Below are 20,224 nucleotides of genomic sequence, written 5' to 3' on the forward strand. Positions count from 1 at the left end.
TAGGGTGGTCCGATAGGAAGGATAAGGGGTTTTCTCTTTTTTTAAAAAAAAAAAGTTTTTCTTTTTTTTGGATCAATTACAGCTTGACACGAGGCATATAACTTGTTATAACAAATCATTGACTTTCGTTGACCGGTTTGAAATTGAAGAAAGTAAACAGCTCAAAGTTGGAATTATTCCAAAATAATCCAAATTTGAGATTATTAAAAAAAAAAATGAAGCAAAGTTGAGAATATTAATATCAGTTTTTCCAAAAAAAAAAAAAAAAAAAAAAAAAGGGGAAAATGCTATTTAGAAATTTAGAAATTGTTGTATTGACCTTTAGGGTAAAAAACTAAAAACATCTTATGATAGACTAGGGTCAACTTATAAAGAGTTTGGAAAATGTTAACGATTTCGTGAACAAAAAGACCGAAAAGTGTTCTTAAAATAAAATAAAATAAAATAAAAATAAAAATAAAAATAAAAATATAAATAATAATAATAATAATAATAATAATAATAATAATAATAATAAAATTAGGGTGAGCATTTCAAAAGATGCTCTGGCAGCAAATGGCAAATCGCAAATGCCTTGGGAATAATTTTACAAAAGCTTGTGATTACTCAACACCAAAATGTACATGTCTGCAATACAAAGTACATGTCTATATTTACAATTGGCTAGAGAAGTATTATCAATGATTGCCATCCATAAAAGTGTTCTTACAAGGGACGGCTAAGATTTTGCTACTAAATGATTTCCTCCGCACCTGGGTTGTCGACAAGTTAAGGCCAAAAACTTCCTTAGGCACCTGGGGTTCATTCAACTGAACCAGTTTAGCTACAATTTTGGCACTTTCCAAGATATGGTCCATATCTACGGTATTGGCCCAAAGGAGATGTGCAAGTTGTGAGCTCCGCCTTTTGCTATCCAAATTGATGCCCCATCTCACATACAGATCCATTCTCTCTTGGCTAGAGAACCTTCGCTTCATTAGCTTGGTCAACATTTTCCTCTCTTTGTGGAGAGACCGTCTACTGCTTCAAAACAACAGTGTTAACTTATCATTCCAAATTCTCCCTTTTAACCCCTTCCCCTAACACACACACAGAAAATGAGCCCACTTTTTCTACGGAAAGGCTAGCAGTGAGACTTCAAAGTGGTTTTAAGCTTTACAAGATCTCACAAATCATGTTTGGCCAAACACCATACATTATTAATCAACAATTTCCTAACATAAGCAGGCCACACAAATGGAAAGAAAATTTGCAATGAATCCTGCGCAAATTTGGTGGTGAAGGCGTCTACACAATGCTCACTGTGCATGCAATAAACTTATAAACATCAAACCTAAACCAAAGAGCATGAAGACTAACTCCAATAAACATAATAGTTATAACTAAGATGATGTTATGTTCATTGGAGTTCATGTTCTTTTATTTTAGTCTTCACGTGCTTTGGTTTTACCCTTGATGTTCATCGGATGTATAGTGTGTGCGTTTTGCATACGCCTTGACCATCCCTACTAATCCATATTGTTTTTAATTGATCACATCCATTGACATCAATCAATTAATCAATCAAAGTCTTAATCCCATAAATGGGGTCAGCACAGCCATTGACATAATTCACATAAATAAGGTAGAATGGCATCATATCCAAATTACCATTTAACGTCACCTACTTTCTCATCCTATAAGTAATGCTACTCTCACCGTTTTTAAATACTTACTCCACTTTTCATTTCCGGTCTTTTTAAAATACTTGCTCCATTTCCTTATTTGGAAAACTTTTACAATATTTAATCAATTTCTCTCAACTAGTGAACCCAACATAAATCATATTTTATTAATTTCATATTCTCTCTTCTCCCATTCTCTCAAATACTTTTGATTTTTACAATTATTCTTCCACCAACCCCACTACCTCCATATTTTATTACTTTTTTCAATTTCTCCTAAAACTCCGCGCATGGAGAAATGAAACAAGTATTTGAAAACGGAGGGAGTATAATAGTAAGTACTAGTTTTAATCCGGAGTATAGAGAGTAATGCAAGTTAAGAATTGGAACCTCAGACAAGGATTCCTGAGCTCAAAGCACCGAATTTTGGATTGTCATACCTTGAACCAGGCGTAAGTTGGCGACCATCTAAGACAATAGAATTGCCCCAAGAAAATGCATCGTTTATGCATGAGAGCCTTCGGCGTTCTACTTCCATGTAAATTGTGTCTGCCTGATCACCCTTGATAAAAAGAAGGAAAAAATATGTTCTGTGTACTAATAAAATGTTGCAGGAATCCCAGAGATCAATTATCTCCCTCTGTAGTCTCTTAACATCTGCAGACCAAGGAGGACTATCACACAAATCATCTTTAGGATTCAAGCCAGAATCTTTCATGTTTTTGATAGAGTTATTTTCCTTCTGAAAAGTATCCTCCACCTGAAACAGATATAATCGGTTCAGAGAAAAATTTTGAAAATAGAAGGTACAGCTAGAAAGTAAACTGCAGATCAATTTCCACGATAGACACCAGTACACCACCAAAATTCCAAACGATCACTAATGAAATACAGATTGAGCACAAGAGAGGAGGTAAAATCTGAAATATTACCTGCAATTTTCGAATTTGAATTTGATCCATAGACTTGGCCCTGGTAACTTCTTTTTTGATTGAAACAGATGTATGGTTCTCAGTTTTATCCATATGATTGGATACATTAACATCTGCAACTTGAGTTTCATCAAGACCCATATCTCCAATAGAAATCTGAGGTAATTTATAGTCATTATTATTATTCAGTGCAGAAAGCTTCCCGTTGCTATCCTCGAGTGTGAAAACCTCTCCATCTCCACTCTCATATTTTATCTTATACTTGACCTCGACTGGTGATGATGGAGATGAGATACTTACATCATTGGATTGAGAACTATTCTCTACACCATTCAAATTCTGAATTTTAGGCACACCATTCATTAGCTGTCTGCCAGGTTCTTCGTAATCCTGATGAGAAGACGAATTCATGTTATCCAATTCACTTTCTTTTGGCTCCTTGTCTGTGCAACAATCATTCACACAACCCAATAAAAATAATGATTTTCTTTCCTCTTCTGGAGCCCATAAATTACTAAGTACATTTTCAGATTCTATGCAATGAACTTCCTTGCAGTGTTTTTCCAAATTATTATCAATTTGTTCCCCAACTGCCTCCGAAGCTTGTTGTGGATTAATGTCATCATAGTAGGAGGTTGTCTCTGCAATTCCCTCAGAGACGTGGTACTGATAAATTTCATAGGAGTTGGGGGTTGTCTCTGCAGTTCCCTCAGAGAGGTGGTACTGATCAAATTCATAGGAGTTGAGGGTTTTCTCTGCAGACTCCACAGACCCGTGGTACTGCTCAAAGTCATAGGAGTTGGGGGTTTTCTCTGCAATTCCCTCAGCAACGTGGTACTGATCAAATTCATAGGAGTTGGGGGTTTTCTCTCCAATTTTTTCAGAAACTTGGTACGGATCAAATTCGACAAAGTTGGGGAATTGGGATTCATTTCCAACAGAAACATGCTGGAGACATAGTTCAAAAGTATTAGAGGTTTCCTCTCCAATTTCCTCAGCCATGTGGTGCAGATCAATTTCAAAGGAGTTTGGTGCTCGCCCCCCTGTTTCCTCAGATACTCTGTTTTGACCAGCTTCTGGAAAGTCATTTGTTTGTTCTTCAAATCCTTTGGGAACTCGAGGATGGTCATTTCCGCTGACAATAGTAGTCTGGATATGCATGGCCAGGGAGGCATCAATAGGTTTCTCAATAAAAACCCCTTCAAACGAGCTGCTTGGGGAGTTATTTTCATCAATATCAGAAACTGAATAGTTTTCATCATAACTAAGTCTACTCTGTCTATCTGGAGACTCAAGGGGGTCGAAAGTCAGAGAATGAGCACTTAAGGAGTTATGATCCACCATAGTAGTCGTAAAGGAAGAGGAATGTTCTGAAGCTTGTCGAACATGCAGCTTAGGGTAAGAAGAATCTTCCTCCTGCATGAAAATAAAAAGACTAAGCAAACAAAGAAAATAGTTTTTATCCTGTTTGATGATATCTTCGGAGTTTATAAACTGCAAATTCTCTTACAAATGGTCTTCGTTCTCTAACCCCCTGCTGCAAGTTTTGAATCTGTGATAGAGCGAGGTCCAGCTGCACAGTCAGCTCTTTTACTCTTCTCTCTAACTAAATTACAGAAAGAAAACAAAATCAGTTAATGAACATTGGACAATAGATCAGATGGGTTAATTCTAGGAGAATAATATACATCCCAAGTCACTGCTATGAGACACCAGAGGCTTGGATTTAGTGAGATACATCAATACATGTTGCACACATGGATGTAACTTAGCACAAGCACCATGTATAATTTGAAATGAAATTTACAGATACCTATGGCCAGTCCATTAAAAAGATTTCCCCTAGCAATGCAAGTAAGATGCTCAAATATTCACCATATATTAGGTTAAAATAAATAAGAAAGCCTAAAATTTACATCAGAGAGCTTAAAAGTTAAAACTAACTTGATCTAAACAGCAAACCATTATTCTGACTTGTGTGATACTGGGATAAAGACAGGCCTGTGGATTTGCATGGTGGGGCTCATGGAGACTGGATAGAGGCAGTGATTAGGGGGAGTGGAGAGATGGAAGCTCCAAATGTGGGTGGTTGTGAGAGGAATAAGTAGTCAATAGGGTGGTTGTAATATTTATAAATGTGCTCTTTTTTTTTTCTTTTTTAATCTCTTATAAACGGAATAATTTATCACAATTAATTGGCCATAAATGTCAGCAAGTCCTCGCCTAGGTGGTCAAAAAATTTAATGTCAGATGGGAGTTTTCATGTTCAAGACTCACAAACTCCAACTCCTATGAAGAGTTAGAAAAAAGAGTTATCAACCAATTGTTTTTGACACATAGAAAGCCACAGAGGGTAAATGACGTAGATGAGAATCTGAGATTTAATTCTCATGTCTTGCATACCACCCTCTAAGACTTTAACCAACTAAGCTAGCTGGCATATATAGATGATAGCAATTGTTGTGTCAGGATATATAATATGCAAAAATGTTGTGGTACTATGTCATAGTCAAGTGCATGGCACCACATGGTGAATAATTGTGGAAGGTAATACTGGTACTCAAACATGCTTATAACGTGAGTGCATTGTTGACAGATTTCTGTTTGGCTCCTACCGCTAACACAGTTCATATCCAATGTCTTAAAAACAGGACAAAACAATATTTTTGCTCTCTTGCGTGGCTGGATCCTTAAAAAAAATACCTCATCTATTTTATAGTCTTTTTCTCTCAACTGGTCAGTAGCATCAGATCTGGTAGAGGGGCTTGCATTCCTCAACTCACTCTCAAGTCTCGCCAATTCTCTTTGCAAGTGCTTCATCAAGGCTTTGTCAGACATGACAACATTGACACGTGCATCAGTAGTAACTTCTTTTGCACAACTTGCAAAAAGGAGTGTGTTTCTTGATTGTTCAACATAACTACGTGCAGGACTCATGGTACATATGAGGGCAGTTCTAGCATTGCCTCCCAGAGAGGATTGCAAAATGCGGGTGAGCTTAGAGTCTCGGTAAGGAATATGACCAGTTTGTCCCTTGCTGTACATGAAGTATACGATGTATATCAGTAACACACTTGTAATCATATATTGACTGACTCTCGCCTTGTTCAAGTAAAGAAAAAATCATAAAGGACACTATAGTGGAAGTATTATGAGACCTGCCATGCACCATAATAGCAACAAAGAGCAGACAAAAAAAAAACTAGGAAAAACAAAAGCGTAGTAGTTAAACTAGTAACAGAAGAAATGCAACAGGATAGAGACAGCAAAAAGTGGAAATGCTCTACACCTAGAACTATCTGCAATCCGATCTTTAACAGTTAAGGCAAAGTGGAAAACAATAGATTCTACTCTTTTAATGTTGTCTGAAGGGAATCATCAGTGAAAAAACTTGTAAAATTGGGGTTTTCAATTGCCACTTGACAGAAAAATATGAGATAGGAGGTTAAGAACTGTACACAAGAGAACAAGGTGAACATCACTAATAAATAAACAGAAGGGAAAAAAAAAACAATAAGAGCAGAAACAGTAATCAGCCAAGTAAACCAGAATAGCTCTAAGAAGTAGATAAAAACCACCTCAGTTTGCGAATAACTGTTCCCAATGTTAACAAACTACGATTTATGTGTGATCCTTCCTTCAACCTTGATCCAGCGGATAACGCTTGTGATGCACGTTCACTTCCCGCAAGATCAACAAAATTCTGCAGACAGGTAAAAGCGCATCAAAAGAGAGGCATTATCTATTATCACTGCATAGAAGCTACCGCCCCTACCATGTGTTTAATTGGTTCAACATATCAAATCTTACCAAAGTAGCTGCAAGGGTGCTACAATTGTTCTTGCCTAAAAACTCACGATTAGAGCTTTCAATTGTCTGCAAAAACAAAGAGTGATTGATCAAATGAGATTAGCTTGAAAATTTGTTCCTCTTTCATTCACCCTAATCCATTCTTTGAGTAAGTTTAGGAGCCAATAACATTTTGTCAGTCACTGAATCATTTTCTAGTCCTTATTTTGATGAGAAACATACCAATCTGAGAATTTGGTGAGATCGCGAGCTTACTTCATTCAGAAAAGTTTCTCCTATCTGTCTTTGTGCTGCAAATATAAAAGAAGGTGCTTATGTAGTCTCCAATATTCAATGAAAACACATGTCATTTTGGACATCAAATTTTTTTACCTTCACACATGGCAAGAAGTTCTTTGAAGTGGCTCCAGTCACGCAGAACCTCTTCCGTAAGTTTTTCAACCACCGTACCTCTCTGCAAGGGAAAATGCGACAAATTGCAAACCCGAATAATGAAGAGGGAGGTCTCATCCAGTCAATATACTATTTTATTTGAAGTAATAATATATATATTCTAGTCTGATAAAAAGAAATATCACCTCTGGGTCATCCAAAAGGCGAAGGGGACTGTTATCTGCTGTGAGGAGGTCCCTTACTGATTCATTGTAAATCTCCATAGCAGAGAACCTCAAGTGGAAGTCTCTTTCTTTGTGCTACAAGTATACAGGCATCTTTAAGTGGAGAGTTGAAATTGGGTAAAGGCAGCTTAAAAAGCAGTGGTGATTTCACCTTGTATATGTAGTTAAATATGTCCTCCATAGTATATTCTGTTATCCCAGACATGGTAAATGTTTTACCACTGCTTGTTTGACCATATGCAAAAACACTTGCTGCAAAAACAGGATTGGTAAACAACAAGCTTTACAAGAAGAGAAGCTGACAAATGTGTAAGATGATGTGCTCACAGTTGATGCCACTGAGAGCTGAAAGAACAACTGCTTTTGCTCCTTCCTCGTACACCTGCCTTGTGGAGGAATCAGACCTGAACACCCTGTCTAAATCAAAAGCAATAGCCAGTATAAGGATGATGAGCAGAGCATCTGTAGACCGTATATCCACATAAAACGATTGAAGAGCATAATGAAAACACTTATCAACTTCAATAGCCTAATATATGGAATTTCCCAACAAATTAATATACTACAGTAGTATAAAAACAGAAGGCTGGCAGAAAGCAGGATTGATGAAATATGAATACCAAATGTAAAGGAATTTGGATAGAGTGATCGCTCAGGAGATAAGTTGTTGTTGTTGTAAACAATAGTGGTATGATCGATGCATTCCCAATCCAGTGGCTCGTTCCTACAAGTTTCCTTGTGATTCAAAGGACGCAAACGAACGGACACCAAGATCCTCTCCTCGGCCGGGTCGGGGCAGCTGGAGGCTTGTTCAGCATCAGCACTAGCCATCCTATCAGTCTGTAAACATATAATCAACACTCTAAATTAACAATGTAGTACTAGTCCAAACTCAATTATCACCTCCCACAGTCCACAGATCGATCATAGTTGATTCCTTCCCCCTTTTTAGTTTGTAATTCCCAAAGCATAACCCTATATATATATATATATATATATATATATATATATATATATATATATAATACTTTTGTCTGTCTATAAACCATTAAAAAAATAAAAATGGCATATGGTCTGCTGTGTACTAGCGCAACACATGGGGCAGGGCCACGGCCACCCTTCTTTTTAAGCTTTTACACCTTCATCATCTTGTCGTTTCACAAAATTAACAAGATAATTAATCTATACATTTAACAAAGTCTGGGTTATAATATAACAATTGAAACAAGTAACGGCGCAACTTTGGAGTTTAGTTGATATCATATACTCTATAAAACAGTAATTATTGGGACTTGGGAGCATCAAGAATTGAAGACGATTAGGTACTGTAATTAGAAGACAAAAACAATACTACTAAGTAGAAAGTACTCCGTATTATTTAGAGCAGAATAAGTACCTAACTCCACAATATTCTCTCTCCTCCTTGTCGGCATTAATTCATCATCGACTTCAATTCTGGGATCCGAGATCCAATGCTTGCACCGACACTTTTCAAGATACCAAAACCAAATGTGAAGAATGCAGAGAAATCAGAGAAGGTTGTAGCAAAGTGAAAGAAGAGAGAGAGATTTGCCCTGTTGTTTGAGTTGGTTGGGCGGGTAGAGTGTCACTCCATTCTCTCTCTGTCTCATAATTGCTTCTTAGCTCCTGTGATTTTCGTTCATCTTCTCTGTCTCACTTAATATTCACTCATTATGCCGTAGTTTACCGCGCGCTTCTAAATTACAGTATTACCCTTGTTTTAAAATAAATAGAGAAAGTAATAATTTGTTACTCCGTACTCTACTTAAGTATCGGCTTTTGAGGTCTTTGGGTAATTTCCTTACATTCCAAGTCAAGGTTGCCAGTAATGCGGTGTTAGAATTTGAAATCCAAATTCTTTCCCATCCACAACCCACCCTTATAATTTTAGCATAAATGCCTTTAGGATTTGGGACCACATTAATTTATTTTTTCCCCTTTATTGTGTTTGTTTGACCAGCAAAAAATACTAATTCTGACACAAGCACCCCATGTGCTTGGTTACTATGCATGACTACGGACTATTGACTGGTGATGTCTATGTACCCTTCTTTTTTTTTTTTTGAAATTTTGCAAATTACCCTCATTTAAAAGTTAGTAATTTACAAATTGCAGTCATTTAAAAAATAACTAGTGAGTGGTTCGGGCGATGATCCGGGTTGCTAGTTTGTACTTATTTAGTTTGTTAATCTAATTTGATTGTTTAGATAGTAAGACTTGTTAGTTTCGAGTTTAAGTCTTGCAATAAACATTTTTTAGTTGTCAAACTCAATCATTACATAATGGAAACAAATAGTATAATAAGCCATAGATTAACTTATCTAAGTTAACTATAATTTTGTTGGATAAAAAACACAATTAATAAATGGCTAAGGTGGTAAGACTTGTAACTTAAGACTCGCTCGATTTAACTTTTTCATCGGTTTACGTGTCGAAAAATATTCGGTTAAGGTTTTAGCAGTCATTTTAATTCTTAAGGGTCTGAATTGAGCTCGAAATGAGAAAAAAAAATAATGTAAGTGTCACGTTTTTACAGCAAAAAAATAGTTGCCCACAAATCGATACATTTTTTGTGCAAAACGAGACACTTATATTATTTTTTTTTATTAATTCCGAGCTCAATTCGAATTGTTCAGGGCTAAAATAGCCTCTAAAACCTTAACCGAATATTTTTCGACACGCAAACCGATGAAAAAATTGAATCGAGTTGCAATTTACAATTTAATTATACCGATTCCAATTCCATTCCGATTCTTTCCCTTTGTTCATTCCATTCTGATTACCCCGCGCGAGGGACGGAGGAGGTGCGGCCAGGGGTGGGGGAGGTGCAGCGACGGGTGGGAGACGAGCGGCGATGCGGTGGCTAGGTTTTACGGTGGTTTAGGTGGGCAGTAGGATGGTGGTATGGTGTTGTTGGGGTGGCTGGGGAATTGGAATGGAAATACCTAGGGGGATGGGGAATCAACTTAGAAGAATTTGGGGGAATGAAAAGGGTAAAAAAAATGAGAAAAATAACCTAACAAACAACAACAAAGGGAATGATAATAGTTGATTCCCATTTTCTTTGATAAATGCCCCTACCAATGGCCCTTAGTTTCTTGAAAAAAAAAAAAAAAAAAAAAAAAAAAGCAAACTAGGACAATTAGAAAACCCTTAAGGAGGAAGATAGGACGACGAAATCGTGGGTTTGAAGATGGAATCGGGCGGTAGAAGATGGATGGCGGTGTTGTTGGTGGTGTTGGGTGAGTTATCTCTGTCATCATCTTACCTAAACCCCCGTTTGCTGCACGCCGGAAACAATTACTTGACCACACAAGAGCACTGGTTCAATCAGACCCTTGATCACTTCTCCCCTTATGTATGTATCACTTTAATTTTAATTTGATTGATTTAGACATGAATTATTGAATGTTCTAATTTAAACAAACATTGATCATCTAACTTACTAGAAGTAATTGCAGGACCATCGTGAATTCGAGCAGAGGTACTTTGAGTTTCTGGACTACTTCCGTGCCCCAGATGGACCCATTTTCTTGAAAATTTGTGGTGAATCTTCTTGTAACGGAATTTCCAATGACTATCTAAGCGTGAGTTACTTTACTTGTTTGTTTGGTATCATACGCCATTCCTAGTTTACTTGCTACACATTTTCATGGGATGTTCTTGCCAATGACTTCAGGTTCTTGCTAAGAAGTTCGGAGCTGCTATCGTTTCCCCTGAGCATCGCTACTATGGAAAAAGCTCTCCCTTTAAATTACATACTACTCAAAATCTTAAATTTCTTTCATCTAAGCAGGCACTTTTTGATTTGGCTGCTTTCCGCCAATTTTATCAGGTGAATTACTCTGTTCGGATTTAGATGATCCACTTTAATCTGTGCACTGTTTGTTCCTTGCTCTCATCATACTCCCTTGACAATATAAGATCTTCTTTTGTATGGTTACGACTTGGGTGCTTATGTCTGTATTTCTTTTTTAATATGTTTACCGACCTTAATCCCACAAGTGCGGTCGGCTACATGTTTTATTATATGAATGTATCTATATTCATTAAATTTTATTTTCTTTATCTCAAGGAATCCCTGAACCAAAAGTTTAATAGATCAAATGTTGAAAATCCCTGGTTTGTGTTCGGTATCTCCTACTCTGGAGCTCTTAGTGCTTGGTTCCGCCTAAAGTTTCCTCATTTGACTTGTGGAAGTCTTGCAAGTTCTGGTGTGGTTCTTGCTGTATACAACTTTACAGAGTTTGATCAGCAGGTGGGTGATCTTGGTTTGTGTTTCATCAATCTCTGTGGGTCCTTAGTTCACCACTCTCGTTTAGTGGTGCTTGTTTTTCGTGAGGCTGCATAAAGTTATAATCCACTCCCATGTGTGTCTCTACTGCAGATAGGTGCCTCAGCTGGCCCAGAATGTAAAGCTGCTTTGCAACAAGTTACACAGCTTGTTGAAGAAGGGTTGACCTCAAACCAGAAGGCACTAAAGTCAGCCTTTGGGGCTTCTGAGGTAAGATCTTATACTTTTCTTGACAATGGATTTAATAATGCATTTAGGAATTATGTTTGACTATGTCACATATTTATCACCTGTATTTGGGCTTGTTATTATTGGTTTTATTTAAAGCTTCTCCTTAATCTTCGTGTAGCTAACAATTGATGGGGACTTCCTGTATTTTCTGGCTGATGCTGCGGTTACTGCTGTAAGTTCACTCTAACCTATTGAATATATTTCCCGTCATTCCTTGTCAGTGGCTCACTACTTCTATAATCCCACAGTTTCAGTATGGAAATCCTGACAAGTTGTGCTCTCCTCTTGTTGAAGCAAAGAAAGCGGGTCAAGATTTAGTGGTATGCCCCCCTCATTTCTTTCATCGATGTATATCTGGTGCTCCATCCTTAATATCATCTAAGCTGCTATATTATGTATATCTTTCAGTATCAGGGATGGACTCTGTTCATTTTTAGATGCTTCTTTCTGTTGCATTTCAGTATGTGAAATCTTGAAGTTCTTCAAGATTTCCAGAAAATTCTGGAAGAATCTCTGAAGAACAGAGAGAATCAGAGAGAAGAAAATGAAAGAGGGAAAAGAATTTTATTTTTGATCTTATTTCTCCCCGATTACAATGCCCTCTGTATATATAAATAAGGAGGAGCAGGCTGAGCTGTACAAAAAATGTAATAAAACAAATATCTTCTACACCCCCCCTTCAAGATTGAACTGGTTGAGAAACCAAGCCAATCTTGAGAGAAAGAAACCTGTGCTGGTCTGCCCCAAGAGCTTTTGTCATAATGTCAGCTAACTGAAGAGATGACTTGACATGAACACACTTGATTAGACCAGCTTGAACACATTCCCTGATAAAATGAACATCTAACTTATGATGTTTGGACCGCAAGTGCTTGGTTCTTTCATGATAACATGGATTCTCAGCAATGTGACATGTTATCACAAAAGAGAGTGATAGGAGTAGGAACCTCTATATTAAGCTCAGCCAGGAGTCTTTCTACCCAAATAAGCTCATCAGCTGTTTGACTCATGGACCTATATTCTGCTTCAGTGGAACTCTTTGAGACAATTTTCTGCTTCTTGGTCTTCCATGAAATGAGAGAATCATCAAGAAACACAAAATACCCTGTCAAAGATCTGCCACTATCCAAACAGTTCCCCCAGTCTGCATCACTACAAGCCTTAAGCACTGAACGTGATGCAGCAGGATAGAATAAACCAATGTTCAAAGTACCCTTAAGGTATTTCAGAACATGCATAGCAGCAGAAAGATGAGTATCCTTTGGATCACCAAGGAACTGACTTAATTGCTGCACCACATAAGAGATATCAGGTCTAGTGAGATTTAAGTACAGAAGTTTGCCAACAATCTTTCTGTATACTTCAGGATCTTTCAAAGACTGCCCTTCAAACTTACTTAGCTTCAACCCCCTAGGAAAAGGAAAAGAAGTTTCTTTGCATTCAAGGAGTTGCATTTCAGCTAACAAATCAAGAATGTATTTCCTTTGATTAAGAGAAATACCAGAATCAGTCCTGGAAACCTCAATCCCAAGAAAGTACTTGAGAGAACCAAGATCTTTGGTAGTGAAAATATCATGTAGCCTGGTCTTTAAAGACCTTATCTCTGCTGAATCATTTCCGGTGATCAAAAGATCATCTACATAAGCCAAGACAACAGTGAAGGAACCCTCAATATTCCTATAGAACATAGAATAATCTTGCTTAGATTGCACATAACCTTGTTGAATCAGAAATTTGCTCAGCTCAATATTCCAGCATCTTGATGCTTGTCTCAAGCCATACAAGGATCTTTTCAGCTTACAAACTTTACCAGCACCCACTGAATATCCTTGTGGTGGCTTCATACATACTTCCTCATCGATATAGCCATGAAGAAAGGCATTATTGATATCTAATTGCTGAATATCCCATTGTCTTCCTGCAGCTAGAGCAATCAACAATCTGACAGTAGTAAACTTAGTTACAAGGCTGAAAGTATGCTTAAAAATCTTTGCCTTCTATTTGTTTGTCACCCCGAGCAACCAATCTAGCCTTACACTTCTCAATAGTGCCATCAGATCTATATTTGATTTTATAAACCCATTTTGATCCTATGGCCTGTTTCCCGATCAGTAACTTCCCATGTGTTGTTGTTTTCTAGAGCAGTTAACTCAAGTTGCATAGCATCTCTCCATTCTAGAAAATTTTTGGCTTGATTATAAGAAGTTGGTTCAGGAGAAGTATTAAGCATATTTACCAAACTGGTAAAATTAGCCATATTGTTAAAAGAAACAGATTGGCTAGATTGATTCTGGTGTAAAAATTTAGGAATGACATAATCCTTAAACTTTGTATGAAGGATATGAGGTCTGGAAGGCCTATGAGAGTGATCAGTCTCATTTAAGGGTACAGAATGATCAATCTCAGAATTTTCATGAACAGAATGCTCATAATCAGAATGTTCAATATTCTGATCAACAACATCATCAGAAAGATGTGTATGAGATAATGGAGAATGAGAAGTAGAAGTGTGAGAAGGAGAAGAAATTTGAGCACTTGAACCAGAATTAAAATCTGAACCAGTAATAGGAACAAGAACAAGGGAAAAAGTAGGAACAAGAGCAGGATTCATCAAAGAAGTTTGTGGAAACTGAGGAACAGGAACATTGTTCTCATTAGAAGAATTCCTAAAAGGAAATTGATCCTCAAAAAATGAACATCTCAGTATCACTTTCTTCTCAACCAAGTCAAACAACTTATACCCTTTTTGAGCATAAGGATAATCAATCAGAACACACCTCTTAGCCCTTGAAGCAAACTTATCAAAAAGCTTATGAGGTGGATAACATAAACATCCAATCACCTTCAAGTGTTCATAATCAGGTTGCTTCCCAAAGAGTAACTCATAAGGTGTCTTCCAACCAAGAACAGAACTAGGGAGAAGATTAATAAGATGAGTAGCAGCTAACAAACATTCACCCCAAAATCTAAAGGCAAATTAGCATGAAACCTCGAAGCCCTAGCTGTCTCAAACATATGCCTATGCTTCCTTTCTACCCTTCCATTTTGCTGAGGATTCCTGGAATAGTCTTTTGATGAACTATTCCTTTGTCAGCAAATAATACAGAACAAGATTCTTGTATTATTTCAGTACCATTGTCACTTTTAATATGCTTCACTTTAACACCAAATTGAGTCTCAACATAAGCAAGAAAAGAAGTGATAACAGGAAAAACTTGAGTCTTATTATGTAGCAAATAGGCCCAAGTTGTTCTGGTATTATCATCAAGAATAGTCAAAAAATATGTAGCTCCATTTAAAGAAGGTGTTCAGTATTTACCCCACAAGTCAATGTGCGACAAATCAAATGGATTTTCAGCATGTGAATTGGATAACTGGAATGGCAACTTATGATGCTTAGCAAAAATACATGCCTCACAATGAAATGAATTTGTATTATATCAGAAAACAGAAATTTCAAATGCTTCAATTTGCCTATAGAAGCATGACCTAGTCTAGCATGAACAAGCTCACAGCTAGATGTAGATACAACATTATTCACTTTTACAGAATTATTGACTACAAATTCAGAATTCACAAAAGTGTATAAACCAGACTGTCTTCTACCAGAAGCCATGACTTCTTTAGTTGTAAGGTCCTGAAAAACACAAGAGTCCTTCTCAAAATGAGCTACTAAAGGACTATGATGCAATAATTTGCTCACAAACAACAAATTATGCTTAAAAGAGGGAATATAAAGAACATCATGCAAAGTAATGTGAGAATTCAGAATCACATCACCAACATGATTGACAACAACAGAATTACCATTAGGTAAACCTACTTTGAGAGGAGTTTGAATAGGTTTCAGGCTAGAAAATAAAGCTAAGCAACATGCCATATGATCAGTGGCTCCAGTATCTATTATCCAATTCATGCTATTAAAAGAAAATCCATTAGAGAGATGTGTTGTACCTGCAAAATTGACTGTGCCATACAAAGGATTGTCTAGAACACTCGAATCTCCATTGTTCTGAGCCTTCATCATCTTCATCACTTCGTTGTACACATTGGAAACCATGACAGGATCTGCAGCAACAGCATTAGATCCAGCTTGCTCGGGAGAAGATTCAAGAATACCAGGAGATGAATCAACAGTAGCAGCCATTTCACCAGGCTTGCCTTTCAGAGCTAACCACCAATCTGGAAAGCCATAAATCTTGAAGCATTGGTCAATTGCATGACCTTTCTTCTTGCAATTGTCACAAAACAAGTCGTTCTTAGACTTCTTGAAGTCTCTCTTCTGAAGAGAAAGCTGATTCTGGACACCAAACCTCTGAGATGCTCTTGAAGCATTTAAGGCACTCATTTCTGGTGTGACAACAGAATTAAGTTTCTGCTGTTGTTCAATCTGCTGTAAAGTATGATAAACCTTGTTAATGGTAGGAATAGAATCTACACTCAACAGATTAGTTTTCACAGCATCATACTTCTTGTTCAAACCACCAAGCAATTGCATCAGTTTTTGCTTTGATCATTCTCAAAAATCTTCTTCATTATACCACATGAACAAGTCTTAATTGCTCCACATGAACAATTTGGAAAACCTTCAAGAATCTGCAACTGATTCCAAATCTTGTTCAAATTGCCAAAATATTCAGCAATTGAAGAATCATTCTGTTGAATATGAGTCAAGCTCCTATGCAACTCAAACAATTGAGGCAAATTTGTATGACCAAATCGTTCCTGCAACTCCTTCCATAACCGAGCTGAAGAATTCACAAATAGAAAACTCTCCGCCAACACCTTATCCATCGAATTCAGGATCCAGCTCATGATCATAAAATCATTCCTCAGCCACTTCTAATAATCATCAGAATCAATTGCAGGTGAAGAAATTGTTCCGTCAATGAAACCTAATTTGTTCCTCGCAATCAACGCCATTCTAACAGTTCTACTCCAATTGATGTAATTAGGTCCAATCAAGATATGCGTACCTAATTGCATGCCAGGATGATCGCCATTAGAGAGGTAGTAAGGATCATTGAAATTGATGCAGAATTCTGAGTAAAAGTTACAGATTGTTCAGAAGCCATTGAAGCTCAATTAATTAAGAAATTGAGATAAAAAAAAAAAAATCAAGAAAAAATCAATTAAAATCAATTATCAGAGAAAATCAAGAAAATATCGATCAATTTCTTCAAGAAATCGATTAAAAGAAGATGAAAATCACAAGAAATTAACTGCTAAAATCAAGAATCGAGCACTGTAGCTCTGATACCATGTGAAATCTTGACGTTCTTCAAGATTTCCAGAAAATTCTGGAAGAATCTCTGAATAACAGAGAAAATCAGAGAGAGAATCAGAGAAGAAAACGAAAGAGGGAAAAGAATTTTATTTTTGATCTTATTTCTCCCCGATTACAATGCCCTCTGTATATATAAATAAGGAGGAGCAGGCTGAGCTGTACAAAAAATGTAATAAAACAAATATCTACAAATATCTTCTACACAGTATTATTTCTGTGATTCTGCTATATTAAGCTGGAGTCCTTTATGCAGGGTGCTTATGCCTCATATGTGAAAGACAACTTTGGCTTTAGTGTTGAAACTTATAATCAAGAGCACCTGAAGAACGTTGCTTCTGGTAGTTCTGATAGATTGTGGTGGTTCCAAGTGTGCAGTGAAGTTGCATATTTCCAGGTAGCACCTGCAAACGATAGCATTCGATCATCTAAAGTCGACACAAGGTTTGCTTTCCTTTTTACCTCCCTCTCTTGCTCTTTCATGTAACTGCATGCTCCATTTTAAAACTCTTCTTATTCATCTGCTATGAAGCACCAAAATAGAGAAATTATGGACAAAAATGATGTATTAAGGGAACAAGAAGATGATTAGTGAAGAACAAGATGGATATGACTGAAATAATGCCAACTACAGCCTTGCCAATTTGCGAGAGAAATGGCACTTTCCCAAAGCTACAACTGATAACTTGTCTCAATATTTAACATAAATCCCCTCCTAATGACCTAATCTTCTATTTTATAGAAGTTCTTCCCTAACTACCTAGCTTATTTCCCAAGATACCCATAACTAAATAATAAAGATGCTGCCTAAAGTGCTCCTCTCCTTACATCAGTTCATTGTATCATCAAATTCATCATTTTTGAATGTTTGTATGTACAGATACCATTTGGACCTATGCAAGAATGTCTTTGGAGATGGAGTTTACCCTGAAGTTGATGAGACTAATTTGTACTATGGAGGCACAAAGATAGCTGGTTTGTACACTTTCCATTTCCTTTCTCAATGATATAGTTATTACAAAGGGCCTCCTCTCTGGATCTTACTTTTCACAGAAATGCTTGTCTGTTATGTAATTTGTAAAGGTTTGTGTTTTGTGCCTCTCATATGCAAAGAGTTGTGCCTCTCATGTTAGAAGCTTTGGCCTACTTGAAAGAACTCTGGCCTGGATATTGGGAATCTGATTCATAGTAATAGGATAATAGAGAAAGTTTTTGCGTAAATTATATTATTTAAACAGTCTTGCTCTTTCATTGACAGGTACCAAGATAGTATTTACAAATGGCTCACAAGACCCCTGGCGACATGCATCCAAACAGATTTCATCTCCTGACAGTGAGTAGCCTTCATAATACTGCCTTTTTAGATAACTGTATTTGTATAAAAAAAAAAAAAAAAAAAAAAGAGCCACAAATTATCCATTCTCTAGAGATACCTCTAGTACGAGACACTTCTAGCTCTGATATCCGAATTCTACGTTTCAATATTCTTTTATATATCGAGTAAGCGACTCGCAACACCCTTAAATCAAACACTAAGCTAGTAAAAAATCATGATAAGAAAGACAAAATTCAACATCTCTAGGGAACCAAAATATTCTAGAATCTTTTATTAAACAACATTCGTTAAACGAAAAGAGCTGGATGTTTTTTGTCAAAAACTACCTAATAAAGCCCAAATTTTGTGAGAAACTACAAATAAAAAAATGTTGTGAGAAACTACCTAATAAAAGGTAAATGTTGTAAAATACTACCTCTGCCGGAAATCCACCATTGACCCACCTCAAAACACCTCCAAAACTACCGCTTTCACCCTAAAACCAACACAACCTACTTGAAATTGCCTCCACCACGCTAAAACCACCCTCCAACCCCAAAACCACCACCTCTAAACCCAAAAACCAACATCCCGAATCACGAAACTACCGTTACCAACTCGGAATATCCTCTAACCACCCCGAAAATAGCCTTACCACCTTGAAAACCAACCCCCGTGGTGGTTTTTGGGGTGTTTTGAGATGGATCAACGCCATAAAATTAGATTAACGGTAAAAACTCTGCCAAAGGTAGTATCTTACAACATTTTATCATTTATTAGGTACTTTGTTACAACATTTTTATATTAGGTAGTTTCTTACAAAAGTTAGGTTTTATTAGGTGTTTCTGACAAAAAACCCTAAAAAAATAATAAAAAAAATCATTAAGTCATTTTTTGAGATGATGCACCAGACATAGAGTGTTGTAAAAGTTAGTATAACTTGTATTATAAGTTTTACTCTGTGATAAAACATCTGTAGTGAAATTTGTTTATTGAAAATTGGGCGGTTAACTGGAATATCCTGATATAGGGACCAGGGAATCACAATCAAAAGTGATGGATATTGGGATAGAGCTTGTTTGCCACCATATTTTTTTGTTTTTGTTTTCCCTACTGATGTATGTGTTGTCACATCTTCCAGTGCCTTCTTATGTTGTCACTTGTCACAATTGCGGCCATGGGACTGACTTGCGGGGCTGCCCTCAATCACCATTGAGTATTGAAGGTGTGTACATGTTGCACAAATATGCTATATTTTTCAAGTCTTTTTGGAGGCAAGGATTTCATTATCTAAGAATGATATTTCATATGTAGCTTCGTGTTTGAAGACCTAAAAAGTACGTTAGGGGCTATATGTATGAGTTGGGATTCATTCTAGTGTATATTCAAAAGCCTGTACAGAAAATAAGGCTGTGTTTAGAAAATTTTTCTCACCGAAGTACCTGTTTTTAAAGACCTACAGGAAAATTGAAAATTAGGTTTCAATCTTCCCTTTCTGAATTGAAAATCTAAACATCAGGAGGAATGATAAGATGTTTCTGTTGGATGTGTTGTACTTGAAGCTCTCGCTCTTAACTTTATTATTGGTAGTCTCTTACTCAACACACTCTCAACTGTTTTGACTCAGGTGATGACAAGAAATGTAGCTCTCCTGATGCTGTCAACAAAGTGAGACAACAGGTAACAGAGCACATAGATCTTTGGTTGTCTGAGTGCCAAAATACTGCTAGGGGTTGGAGTTCTGTGTAATGGGGATGCTTATACATCTGGAAACACTTGTATTTAACCTGTCGAATATGTGCTATATGCTATATAACCGTCCTAAGCTACTGTTGGGCATAATTATTGTTCTTATACATGACTACTTGTACAGCAGTGTGGGAGTAATTTTTTTTTTTTTATAAAAACTAAATGATGATGGCACACCATATAGGGGCCGGGGTTTGGTTGGGGTGTGGGTAGAGGAAATCCCCTCAAAGTGTGCTTAGTAGGAATTGACCCAGGTGGAATTGACCCGGGTCTCATTATGCTGGGAAGTGTAGAAGCCACTACTTTG

General features: G+C 36.9%; 2 protein-coding genes across 2 annotated transcripts; one reads left to right on the forward strand and one right to left on the reverse strand.

Moving 5' to 3' along the window:
* Positions 1–563: 563 nt before the first annotated feature.
* Positions 564–8,684, reverse strand: LOC145561780 (kinesin-like protein KIN-7F). The gene is made up of 14 exons (XM_081621880.1): positions 8,420–8,684; positions 7,644–7,863; positions 7,351–7,440; positions 7,175–7,275; positions 6,985–7,098; positions 6,779–6,860; positions 6,629–6,696; positions 6,407–6,472; positions 6,175–6,299; positions 5,300–5,633; positions 4,107–4,202; positions 2,597–4,012; positions 2,105–2,424; positions 564–1,020 (listed from the first exon to the last, which is right to left on the reverse strand). Exons 2-14 carry the CDS (start codon positions 7,852–7,854, stop codon positions 678–680), a joined length of 3,366 nt encoding a protein of 1,121 aa, XP_081478006.1. The 5' UTR covers positions 7,855–7,863; positions 8,420–8,684; the 3' UTR covers positions 564–677.
* Positions 8,685–10,156: 1,472 nt separating this feature from the next.
* Positions 10,157–20,067, forward strand: LOC145561781 (putative serine protease EDA2). The gene is made up of 12 exons (XM_081621881.1): positions 10,157–10,402; positions 10,506–10,631; positions 10,724–10,879; positions 11,120–11,302; positions 11,432–11,548; positions 11,688–11,741; positions 11,818–11,889; positions 17,110–17,297; positions 17,734–17,828; positions 18,112–18,186; positions 19,310–19,393; positions 19,796–20,067. Exons 1-12 carry the CDS (start codon positions 10,238–10,240, stop codon positions 19,915–19,917), a joined length of 1,437 nt encoding a protein of 478 aa, XP_081478007.1. The 5' UTR covers positions 10,157–10,237; the 3' UTR covers positions 19,918–20,067.
* Positions 20,068–20,224: the final 157 nt, after the last annotated feature.

Source organism: Chenopodium album, chromosome 10, assembly GCF_948465745.1.
Source record: "Chenopodium album chromosome 10, dcCheAlbu1.1, whole genome shotgun sequence".
In the NCBI taxonomy this organism is placed as follows: Eukaryota; Viridiplantae; Streptophyta; class Magnoliopsida; order Caryophyllales; family Amaranthaceae; genus Chenopodium; species Chenopodium album.